This window comes from Elephas maximus, chromosome 16, assembly GCF_024166365.1.
Source record: "Elephas maximus indicus isolate mEleMax1 chromosome 16, mEleMax1 primary haplotype, whole genome shotgun sequence".
NCBI lineage: Eukaryota > Metazoa > Chordata > Mammalia > Proboscidea > Elephantidae > Elephas > Elephas maximus.
In genome coordinates this window covers 26,648,346-26,660,723 of record NC_064834.1, presented here as the reverse complement: position 1 = coordinate 26,660,723, position 12,378 = coordinate 26,648,346, and the positions used below count along the sequence as shown (strand labels likewise).

General features: G+C 38.6%; 1 protein-coding gene across 1 annotated transcript in view; it reads right to left on the bottom strand.

The window, feature by feature from the left end:
* The window catches only part of TMEM26 (transmembrane protein 26), a 69,002-nt gene that overhangs the window by 34,097 nt on the left and 22,527 nt on the right, over positions 1-12,378 (bottom strand). Inside the window, exon 4 of the mRNA XM_049855607.1 lies at positions 10,210-10,430. Coding sequence (XP_049711564.1) covers positions 10,210-10,430 — 221 coding nt within the window. The remainder of the gene's footprint in view (positions 1-10,209; positions 10,431-12,378) is intronic.

Genomic DNA, 12,378 nt, shown 5'->3' with positions numbered 1-12,378 from the left:
TTTAGTGTCTCCTTTGATGGTATGGACATTTGCAGTGTCAATTCTTGCAGTATAGGTGGAACCTGAGCAGGAAATTAAAACTTGGAAGGTGAGTTTTAGGAGAGAGAAAAATTCTAGGTTCTTTTTGAATCTTGATTTTGAAGAGTCTTTGAGTAGTGGAGACATGAAAGAGTGCAGGAGAGATTATGGGAGGTCCTTGATAAATGCAGTTACATTAAAAATAAAAATGAGAAGGTGGTAGAGTAATCAGATGCTTCCAGTGGTCCCTCTTACAATAAAGACCTGAAAAACCAAGTGAATCAATTATATATATGACAATCTAGGAGTCCTGAACATTAAAGGCAAAGTTGAGGAATTGGACTGACTGACGGGGGAGGGAGGGATAGTTCAGAAGCAGCAAGGAGTTATCAGACCTGGCCTGGTGGGAACCAGCACCCTGCAGGCCAGATCGGCTGGTGTGCACAGTGAGGCAAGCAGTAGTGTTCGGGACATGTTTTCCACATCAGGAGACACCAAGTGGCAGAGAGTCTACTCAAGCCTCCAGAATCAGTGAAAAGTGGCAATCAATTGGAAAAACATAAGTACATGCGTCCAACCTACCACACCGATCAAAAAGCACTCTGTTTGGGAAGAATCTCTCTCCCATTTACCTGCTCCATCCCCGCCTCTGCACGGGGTCCAGGGCTGGCTCCAGCCATTGCCAATTGCCGCTTCCCCTGGGCCAGAAGTAGGACCCATCAAGTGCTCTGAGCCATTTTCCCAGCCTTGGAGAGGGAACAAATTAACAAACAGGAAAAAATAATCTGCTAGCTACTCTATTTTGGGAACTGAGGACAGGCACAGCTCCTTTGCCTAGACACAGGCATAAGGAGTCCACAGACTTTGAATGCTTTTTACTGCTGCATAGACCTATGTGGGCCCATTTCAACAGCGTAGGCCCTCATTAGCACAGTACAACAGGGTATATAGCTGAATCCTAACTTCACTGTATCACCTATATGGTGGAGTGGCACGTCCATGATATTTGACACTGCTCTGCCCATTAACTGAGTTCTTCACCTGCCCACATCAGGGGCCTGAGGACTGGTGGCTCCACCCATGCCACCTAGCCACCTGCGACAGGGGTCCAAGAATAAGTGGTGCCTCCCGGTCCTTACAGCCAACAGCACTGGGTGCCCATAGTCTGGCTGCAAAACCTACCAACCTAGGCACTCTAGGGAACAGAGACATGCTTTCCTCCCAGATACTCAGGTGCAGCTCTCAGCCCCCTGCCTTGCTCAGTGCATGACCCCCTACTACAGCCAGGTATCTGTGCCTACACCAATCACCCCTGACTATCTAGGTCTGCAGGTGAGAGCCTGCACCACGCATTTGGTGACCAACTACCTGGATACCTGAGCTGAATCCAAACAAGAAAAGTAAACAGACTCCTGTGCCCACATACCAAGTAACAGATCTAACCACCTGGTGACAGGATCAAAAAAAAAAAAAAAAAAAAACACCTGGTGACAGGATCAAAGACACCACTAATCAGACTAGCTCACACAAGCAGCCTATTTGGGCATATCAAAACAAGAAACTAGAACACAGTAAGCAATCATAAAATAAATAAATATAATAACTTATTGGTGGCTTGGAGACAAGTCAATATCAAATCACATAAAGAGGCAGACCATGATGGTTTCAGCAAGCCCCCAAAACAAAGAACAAAGAAAGCTTCAGGAGAAAAAGAACTTCTTGGAATTACTGGAGGTAGAATACAAAAGATTAATATATGGAACTCTTCAAGAGATCAGGAAGGAGATCAGGCAAAGTGCAGCACAAGCCAAGGAACACACAGACAAAGCAATAGAGGAAGTTAAGAAGATTATAGAAGAGCACAATGACAATCTTAAGAATCCATAGAGAGACACCAAACAGAAATACAGAAGATTAACAATAAAATTTCAGAATTAGACAACTCAGTAGAAAGCCACAGGAGAAGAATTGAGGCAATGGAAGTCAGAATTAGTGGGACTGAAGATAAAGCACTTGACGCCAACTTATTTGAGGAAATATCAGATAAAACAATTTTTAAAAAATGAAGAAATCCTAAGAATTACGTGGGACTCTATCAAGAGGAATAACCTACAAGTGATTGGGGTATCAGAACGGGGGGGAGGGGGGTTAAAAGAACATAAAGACAGAATAATTGAAGATTTGTTGGCAGAAAATTTCCCTGATATCATGAAAGGTGAGAAGATATCTACCCAAGATGCTCATCGAACCCCTCACAAGGTAGACCCCAAAAGAAAGTCACCAACACATATTATAATCAAACTTGTCAAAACCAAAGATAAAGAGAGAATTTTAAGAGTGGCTAGGGATAAAGAAAAAGACATCTACAAATGAGAGTCAGTAAGTCTAAGCTCGGACTACTCAGCAGAAATCATGAAGGCAAGAAGGCAATGGGATGACATATATAAAGCCTTGAAGGAAAAAAATTGCCAGCCGAGAATTATATATCTAGCAAAACTGTCTCTCAAATATGATGGCGAAATTAAGGCATTTCCAGATAAACAGAAGTTCAGGGAATCTGCAAAAAACCAAACCAAAATTATAAGAAAAACTAAAGGGAGTCCTCCAGTTAGAAAATCAATAACAGCAGATAACAACCGAAGACTAGACCACAGGACATAGCACTGAGATATCAACCCAGATAGGGAAGTCACAAAAATAAATCAAAGCTAAAACGCTGAAAATAGGGAAACAGATGTCAATATGTAAAAGGTGACAACATTAAAACAAAAAACAGGGACTAAAAAATGTAGTCATGGATCTTTCATATGGAGAAAAAGTCAAGGCGATACAAAGAAATAAAAGATTGGTTTAAACATAGAAAAATAGCGGTAAATATTAACATAACCACAAAGAAAATTAATAAGCCTACACATAGAAATAAAAACGAAGAAAAACATAAAGACTCAACAAATACAAAATCAACAATGAAAAAGATGAAAAGAAAATACATAAAGAAAAATGACTCAGCACAAAAAAGTTGAACAAAGAAACTGTCAACAGCACACAAAAAAGATATCAAAATGACAGCACTAAACTCATACCTCATACCTGCCAATAATTATGCTGAATGTAAATGGACTTAATGCACCAATAAAGAGACAGAGAGTGGCAGAATGGATAAAAAAAAAAAAAAAAAACCACGACCCATCTATATGCACCCTACAAGGACACACCTTTAGACTTAAAGACACAAACAAACTAAAACTCAAGCAATGGGAAAAAAATATATCAAGCAAAAGTAATCAAAACAGAGCAGGAGTGGCAATATTAATCTCTGACAAAATAGACTTTAAAGTAAAATCTACCACAAAGGATAGGGAAGGACACTATATAATGATTAAAGGGCCGATATACCAGGAGGAAATAACCATAGTAAGTATTTACGCACCCAACAACAGGACTCCAAAATACATAAAACAAACTCTAACAGCACTGAAAGGAGGGATAGACAGCCCCACAATAATAAAAGGAGACTTCAACGTACTACTTTTGGTGAAGGACAGAACATCCAGAAAGAGGCTCAATAAAGACAAGGAAGTTATAAATGCCACAGTCAACCAACCTGATCTTACAGACGTATACAGAACACTCCACCAAACAGCAGCCAAGTATATTTTCTTTTCCAGCGCACATGGAACATTCTCCAGAATAGGCCACATATTAGGTCATAAAGCAAGCCTTAACAGAATCCAAAGCATTGAAATAATACAAAGCATCTTTTCTGACCATAAAGCCATAAAAGTAGAAATCAATAACAGAATAAGCAAGGAACAAAAATCAAACACATGGAAACTGAACAACACCTTGCTCAAAAACTACTGGGATGAAATTACGGATGGAAAAAAGAAATTCACAGAATAAAATGAGAATGAAGACACATCCTACCAGAACCTTTGGGACACAGCAAAAGCAGTGCTCAGAGGTCAATTGATAGCAATAAATGCACACATCCAAAAAGAAGAAAGGGCCAAAATCAAAACATTAACCCTATAACTCAAATAAACAGAAAGCAGCAAAGAAGCCCTTGGTCACCAGAAGAGAGCAAATAATAAAAATTAGAGCAGAAATAAATGACAGACAAAAAAAATTGAAAGAGTTAACAAGACCAAATTTGGCTCTTTTAAAAGATCAATAAAATTGATAAACCATTGGCCAAAATGTCAAAAGAAAAACAGGAGCAGAAACAAATAGTCTGAATAAGAAATGAAATGGGAGATATCACAACAGACCCAACTGAAATTAAAAGAATCATAACAGAATACTATGAAAAATTGTACTCTAACATATTCAAAAACCTAGAGGAAATAAACAAATTTCTAGAAACACACTGTCTACCTAAACTAACACAAACAGAGGTAGAACAACTAAATAAACCTATAACAAAATAAGAGATTGAAAGGAAATTAAAAAACTCCCAACAAAAAAAAAGCCATAGCCCTGATGGTTTCACTGGAGAATTCTACCAGATTTTCAGAGAAGAGTTAACATCACACTACTAAAGGTATTTCAGAGCATAGACAAGGATGGAATACTCCCAAACTCATTCTATGAAGCCAGCATAACTCTCAAACCAAAACCAGGTAAAGACACGACAAAAAGGGAAAATTACAGACCAGTGTCCCTCAGGAACACAGATGCAAAAATCCTCAGCAAAATTCTAGCCAATAGAATTCAACAACATATCAAAAAAATAATCCACCATGATGGCCAAGTGGGATTCATATCAGGTTCTCAGGGATGGTTCAACATTAGAAAAACAATCAATGCAATCCATCACATAAATAAACCAAAAGATAAAAATGACATGATCTTGTCAATTGATGCAGAAAAGGCATTTGACAAAGTCTAACACCCATTGATGATAAAATCTCTCAGCAAAATAGGAATAGAAGGGAAATTCCTCAACATAATAAAGGGTATTTATACAAAGCCAACAGCCAACATCATCCTAAATGTAGAGAGTCTTTATCACCACTCTTATTTAACATTGTGCTGGAGGTCCTAGCCAGAGCAATTAGGCTAGAAAAAGAAATAAAGAGCATCCAAAGTGGTAAAGAAGAAGTAGAAGTATCTCTGTTTGCAGATAATATGATCTTATACACAAAAAACCCCAAAGAATCCACAAGAAAAGAACTGGAACTAATAGATTTCAGCAAAGTATAAGGATACAAGACAAACATACAAAAATCAGTTGGATTCCTCTACACCAACAAAGATAACTTTGAAGAAGAAATCAACAAATCAATACCATTTGCAATAGCCCCCAAGAAGATAAAATACTTAGGAATAAACCTAACCAGAGATATAAAAGACCTATACAAAGAAAACTACGAGACAGTACTGCAAGAAACCAAAAGAGACCTAGATAAGTGGAAAAACACACCTTGCTCATGGATAGGAAGACTCAACATTGTGAAAATGTCTATTTTACCCAAAGTGATCTCCAGATGCAATGCAATCCTGATTCAAATTCCAATGGCATTTTTAAATGAGATGGAGAAGCAAATCACTTAAGTTCATATGGAAAGGGAGGAGGCCCCAGATAAGTAAAGCATTACCGAAGAAGAGGAACAAAGTGGTAGGCCTCACACTACCTGATTTTAGAACCTGTTATACTGCCATGTTAGTCAAAAAGACCTAATATAAAACTAAAATGATAAAGATCATGGAAGAAAAAGTAGAGACAATGCTAGGAGCCCTAATACATGGCATAAACAGAATGCAAAACATTATAACAATGCACAAACACCAGAAGAGGAACAAGATAACTGGGAGCTCCTAAAAATCAAACACTTAGCTCATCAAAAGACTTCACCAAAAGAGTAAAAAGACAACTTACACCCTGGAAAAAAATTTTTTGGATATGACAAATCCGATCAGCATCTCATCTATAAAATTTACAAGATATTGCAAAACCTTAACAACAAAAAGACAACCCAATTAAAAAATGGGCAAAGGATATGAACAGGCAATTCAGCAAAGAAGACATTCAGGCAGCTAACAGATATAGGAGGAAATGCTCATAATCATTAGACATTAGAGAAATGCAAACCCAAACTACAATGAGATACCATCTCACCCCATCAAAAAAAAAAAAAAATTTTTTTTTTTTTTTTTAGGCTAGCATTAAATAAAAACCACAAAATAATAAATTGGAGAGGTTGTGGCGAGACTGGAGCACTTATACACTGCTGGTAGGAATGTAAAATGGTACAGTCACTTTGGAATTCAATTTGGTGCTTCCTTAAAAAGCTAGAAATAGAAGTACCATATGATCCAGCAATCCCACTCCTTGGAATATATCCTAGAGAAACAAGAGCCTTCACAGAAATAGATATGTGCACACCCATGTTCATTGCAGCACTATTCACAGTTGCAAAAAGATGGAAACAACCTAGGTGCCCATCAACAGACAAATGGATAAACAAATTATGTTATAGTCACACAATGGAATACCACATAGTGATAAAGAACAATGATGAATCTGCAAAACATCTCAAAACATGGATGAATCTGGAAGGCATTATGCTGAGTGAAATTAGTCAGTCTCAAAAGGACAAATATTGCATGAGACCACTATTATAGGAACTCAAGAAAAGGTTTAAACACAGAAGAAAACATTCTTCGCTGATTACGATGGTAGGGAGGGTGGGAGAGGGGTATTCACTAACTAGATAAAAAGTGGATAAGAATTATCCTAGGTGAAGGGAAGGACAACACACTATCAGGCGAAGTCAACACAACTGGACTAAATCAAAAGGTAAGGAGTCTCCTGAATGCAACTAAATACTTCCAGGGGCAGAGTAATAGGGGCAGAGGTCTGGGGACCATGGTTTCAAGGGACATATAGGTCAATTGGCATAACAAATCTTATTAAGAAAATGTTCTGCATTACATTTTGGTGAGTGGCATCTGGAGTCTTAAAAGCTAGCAAGAGATCATCTAAGTTACATCAATTGGTCCCAACCCACCTGGAGCAAAGGAGAATGAAGAACACCAAAGACAGAAGAAAAATATGAGCCCAAGAGACAGAAAGGGCCACATAAACCAGAAACTCCATCTGCCAGAGACCAGAAGAACTAGATTATGCCTGACTGCCACCAATGACCACCCTGACAGGGAACACAACAGAGAGTCTCTGGTGGAGGAGGAGAAAAGTAGAGTGCAGAACTCCAATTCTAGTAAAAAGACCAGACTTAATAACTTGACCGAGACTGGAGGGACCCTGTAAGACATGGCCCCAAGACTTTCTGTTAGCCCAGAAGTGAAGCCATTCCTGAAGCCAACTCTTTTGACAAAGATTGGACTGGACTATAAGACAGAAAATGATACTCGTGAAGAGAGAGAGTGCTTCTTAGCTCACATAGACACATGAGACTAAATGGGCGGCTCCTGCCCAGAGGCGAGATGAGAAGGAAAAATGGACAGGAGTTGGTTGAATGGACACAGGAAATCTGGGGTGGAAAGGAGGAGTGTGCTGTCACATTATAAGAAGAACAACTAGGGCCATAATAACAATGTGTGTATAAATTTTTGTATGAGAAACTAACTTGAACTGTAAACTTTTACTTAAAGCACAATTAAAAAAAAAAAAAAAACCCTCCCCCAAAGAAAATGACTTCAACCTGAGACAGTGAACACTGAAAAGAAAATTTAAAACATAAACCATGGCAGAGTTTATTTGGTTCCATTAATATCACCTTTCTCAGAACATGATACAAAAATTAAAATGTAAAAAAAGATTCGTGTAGCATTCTGATTAATTTGTAGGTGTATGACAGAAGAAATTGAGGGTGTTTGAGGTGGCTTAAATTGCAAGTGCTCCAAAAATTCTTGTTGAATTGAAAAAGCCTAGGTTGGGATAGGAAACCCTGGTGGCATGGTGGTTGAGTTCTATGGCTGCTAACCAAAAGGTTGGCAGTTTGAATCCATCAGGCACTCCTTGGAAACTCCATAGGGCAGCTCTAGATTGGGATAGGACTGTGTGTCCTTGCCCCCCAATCTCTGTCTATCACAGTTCTTGGCACATGTTAGGTAATCAGTTAATAGTTGGTGAATGAATAAACGTGCTATGGTTTTCAAATGTTTTCCCCCCAGCAATTATGATTTTGTTCATTAACCTATTTAATATTCAGCATTTATGGGCAAACACTGATCTATAAACTGCCTCTTGGTATCACTTCTGCATAGACCTAATAAACAAGATAACCAAGTTTGGCATTTCCCACATTTTTATGATATATAGGATTTTCAGAGTAGCCCCTCAAAACATCTTTCTCTGAATATCCCCTTTCACGCCCATCTCCCTAGATATTTAGCACATGTGTCTTTATTATGACTTAGCCATAGTTAGTTATCTTTCTATTGCTGTGTCCTTGTCACGGTGCCTTAGCTATTGTTTTTATGTGCTGTACCATGATTTCCTCAAGTGTTTTTTGTAACTCCATTGTATTTTAAGTGCCCTTAAGTATTTCGAAATAAATTACACAGTATAAGGCACTGACCAAATGTAAGGGATTAAAACTTCAAAATTAAAATCAACATTCTGAGGACAGTGGGTTAATTTAGGTTGAATTAATTTTGAAAAGAAAATGTGAACTTAATAAGCTATAAGAAAAATTAGTATAAATGAAACAGGAAATGATCTTGTAAAGGTAACTCAGGGTTATAAATATAGTTCAGGCTATAATTGGGATATTAAATTTACTTTAGTATGTTAGTGTATTTTGCCCAGCTTTCTGTTTCATTGTTTGAAAAACACAGCATAAACTGTAGCATTCAAAGCTAGCCTCATTCCGATATGTTTTTATAGCGTAGTGCAAAACAACCCAAGCTGAAAGTACATTCAGGCACTGAGGCTTAAATCCCTAATGGTAAGAAAGTAGTTCCATAAACAGATGTGATCATGGATTCTGAGTATATTTGCTTGTGGCCAAAATAAAAGTACCAACTCAATAGGTTTTAATTTATAGGCATCTACACCAGAAAACCTTTGGGCACTTTGAACGAAACTGACTAAAAATAAAATTTAGCAAAGTATAACCTAATCTTCCCTATTCTCTATTCACACCAAACCAAAACTAAACCAAGCCCACTGTCCTTGAATCAATACCAACTCATAGTGACCCTCTAGGACAGAGTAGGACTTGTTCATAGGGTTTCTAAGGCTGCAATTTTTTACAGAGCAGCCCTGGTGGTACAGTGGTTATAAGCTTGGCTGTTAGCCAAGAGGTCAGCAGTTCAAATCCAGCAGCTGCTCCTTGGAAACCATATGGGGTAGTTCTACTCTTTTCTATAGTGTCACTACAAGTTGGAATTGACCTGATGGCAGAGTTTGGTTTTTGGTTTCTTCTTTACAGCCCCTGTAGCAGCTGATGGGTTCGAACTGCAGACCTTTTGTGTTAACAGCCAAGCACTTCAACCACTGCACTATTAAGGCTCCTTCCATTCACAACAGAGAATGTAAATTTCTCAACATGATAGTGGAGAGATTTCTCCACATCTCCCGCTGGCTCTTTATTGGAATTGGGGTTATGCCTTGCTCTACAATAGAATCTTAAAATTGAGTCCATTCTTGGATACTTCAGAATGTGAAAGAAGAGCCAAGGATAACCACTCCACCTCTAGAATGTCTTCAGATATCCATGATGTGACCTGTGGTTATGCATACATGCAGAGATTTTTTTTCTTAATAATTGGAAAAATTATATGCTCTTTTCTCTAGCAAAACAAATGAACAACAACAACAACAAAAACCCATTGCCTTCGAGTGATTCCAAGTCATAGTGACCCTATAGGACAGAGTAGAACTGCCCATAGGGTTTCCAAGGCTTTAATCTTTACGGAAGCAGACTGCCACATCTTTCTCCCACAGAGTGGCTGGTGGGTTTGAACAGCCAATCTTATGGTTAGTAGCTGAGCACTTAACCACTGCACCTCCTTTATGTGTTTAAAAAAAAATTATATAAACTGGGCTGGTGCATAATATATATCTGAACAGCTGCAAATTGCACAAACTCTACTATTCTGCCATTGGACATATAATATACTGAAAACACTTATTTGTGCAGAATATAAATGAAGAAGCAAAGAGACAGGTGTTGTGGGCCTGACCTTGACAAAAAGGACTTCATTGCAGAGGATCCTTACCTCACATTTTGTTCTTCCAACGTCTCGCTTGTGAATTCCAGTATGTCAGCAGCTGTTCCCACAAACATAAGGAGAAGTTGAGAGAGTTGGTCCCGAGTGATCCCGCTTCCAATGGGTAGAAGCCATCTTCCAATTATTAGCATTAACAGGAATGTTTGATGGAGTCCCAAAGTCCAAACTTTCTCACACATTGTAGATAAGTTATTTACAAAAACTTTGGCCTGTTTAACAGAAATGTCATACATTCAGAAAGATTACGAGCTATCCCCTTGGAGAGAGATTCCTTCTTCACCATGGCTTTCAGTCAACAGTTTGCTTTTGTGGGGTGGCATTTTCAGTAGTTATTTTTTACTTATTAAAAAAAAAGCAAAACACCTTTCAACTGAACCCTCTGAAAAAGAAGCTAATATAGTCCTTAAGATGGACGTGTTTTGGATTGGATTGTGTTCCCACAAAATATGGGTTGTAATTCCTAACCTGTGTGCCTGGGTTGGAAACCCTGATGGCCTTAGAATTTAGTGCTACAGCTGCTAACCAAAAGGTTGGCAGTTCAAATCCACCAGGCACTCCTTGGAAACTCTATGGGACAGTTCTACTCTGTCCTGTAGGGTCGCTGTGAGTTGGAATCGACCGCAAGGGGTTTGGTTTTGGTTTTGGTCATGCCTGGGTTGGAGCCCTGGTGGCGCAGTGGTTAAGAGCAATGGCTGCAAACTGAAAGGTCGGCAATTGGAATACATCAGCTGCTCCATGGAAACCCTACAGGGCATTTCTCCTCTGTACTATAGTGTTACTGTGAGTCAGAACTGACTCGACAGCAATGCGTTTTTATTTATTTACTTACTTATTTTTTGGTTTTATGCTTAGGTTATAACCCCGTTTGAAGAGCCCTGATGGCACAGTGGTTAAGAGCTATGGCTGCTAACCGAAAGGTTGGCATTTCGAATTCACCAGCAGCTCCTTGGAAATCCTATGGGACAGTTCTACTCTGTCTTATAGGGTGGCTATGAGTCTGAATCAACTCAATGGCCATGGAGCTTTTATAACCCCATTTGGGGGATGGGTTGTCTTTGTCATGTTAATGAGGCCAGATTAGTGTAGGGTGTGTCTGACTCAATCTCTTTCGAGATATAAAACATTAAACAAGCAAGCTAAGAAGCTGAGATGGGGAAGAGAGTTGCCACATAAAGATTGTCCAGGAGCAGAAGCTCCCAAGAGACAAGGACCTTCCTCCAGAGCCAACAGAGAGAAATAAAGCCTTCCCCTAGAGCCGGCACTCTAAATTCGGACTTCTGGCCTCCTAAACTGTGAGAAAATAAATTTCTGTTTGTCAAAGCCATCTACTTGTGGTACTTCTGTTATGGCAGCACTAGATAACAAAGACAGGCTGTCTTTGTAACTAGCAAGTAATTTAAACCTTACATTTGCTAGTAAGATTGTATGATATCATATTTAAAGAGCCAATTTTATAATCATATATCCAAATGTTTTTAAAGGTCATTTCTAATTTTACCATGCATAGCAAAAGTTTACAAATACCATATTAAAGTCACAAATAATACATAAATGATTCCTTATTGATTTCAAATCTGAATTTACTAACATGGGAATATTTTTTGCTAAGGTACAAATCTCTTTTGTTTTTTATTGCTTTAAAGCTTAACTGTACCTAACTAGAAAAAAAAAAAAATTATTCATTACCTAAATGTAAAGAAAGAGAATAACCATAAATTTATTTTTTTTATTCTGCATGTTTAATTGCTCTATGAAACCCCCACAGAATCAGTAGCCTATCTTATTTTTCAAAACATGGCTTAGTGGTAGGGGTTTTGACCTTGAGTCTCTTCTTTACACGGTTTTCTAATAAACCACGATTAGTTTGCTAAAGGAAACCCTGGTGGCATAGTGGTTAAGTATTACCACTGTTAACCAAGAGGCCAGCAGTTCAAATCCTCCAGGCACTCCTTGGAAACTCTACAGGGCAGTTCTACTCTGTCCTGTAGGGTCGCTATGAGTCAGAATTGACTCGACGGTAGTGGGTTTAGTTTGCTAAGTATCAGGTATGTGCAGAACAAGGAAATGATTCTATTATGACTGGAATTCTTCCCTATTTTGTTAATATAAACCCAAAAGCCCACTGCCGTCGACTCATAGCGACCCTATAAAACTATG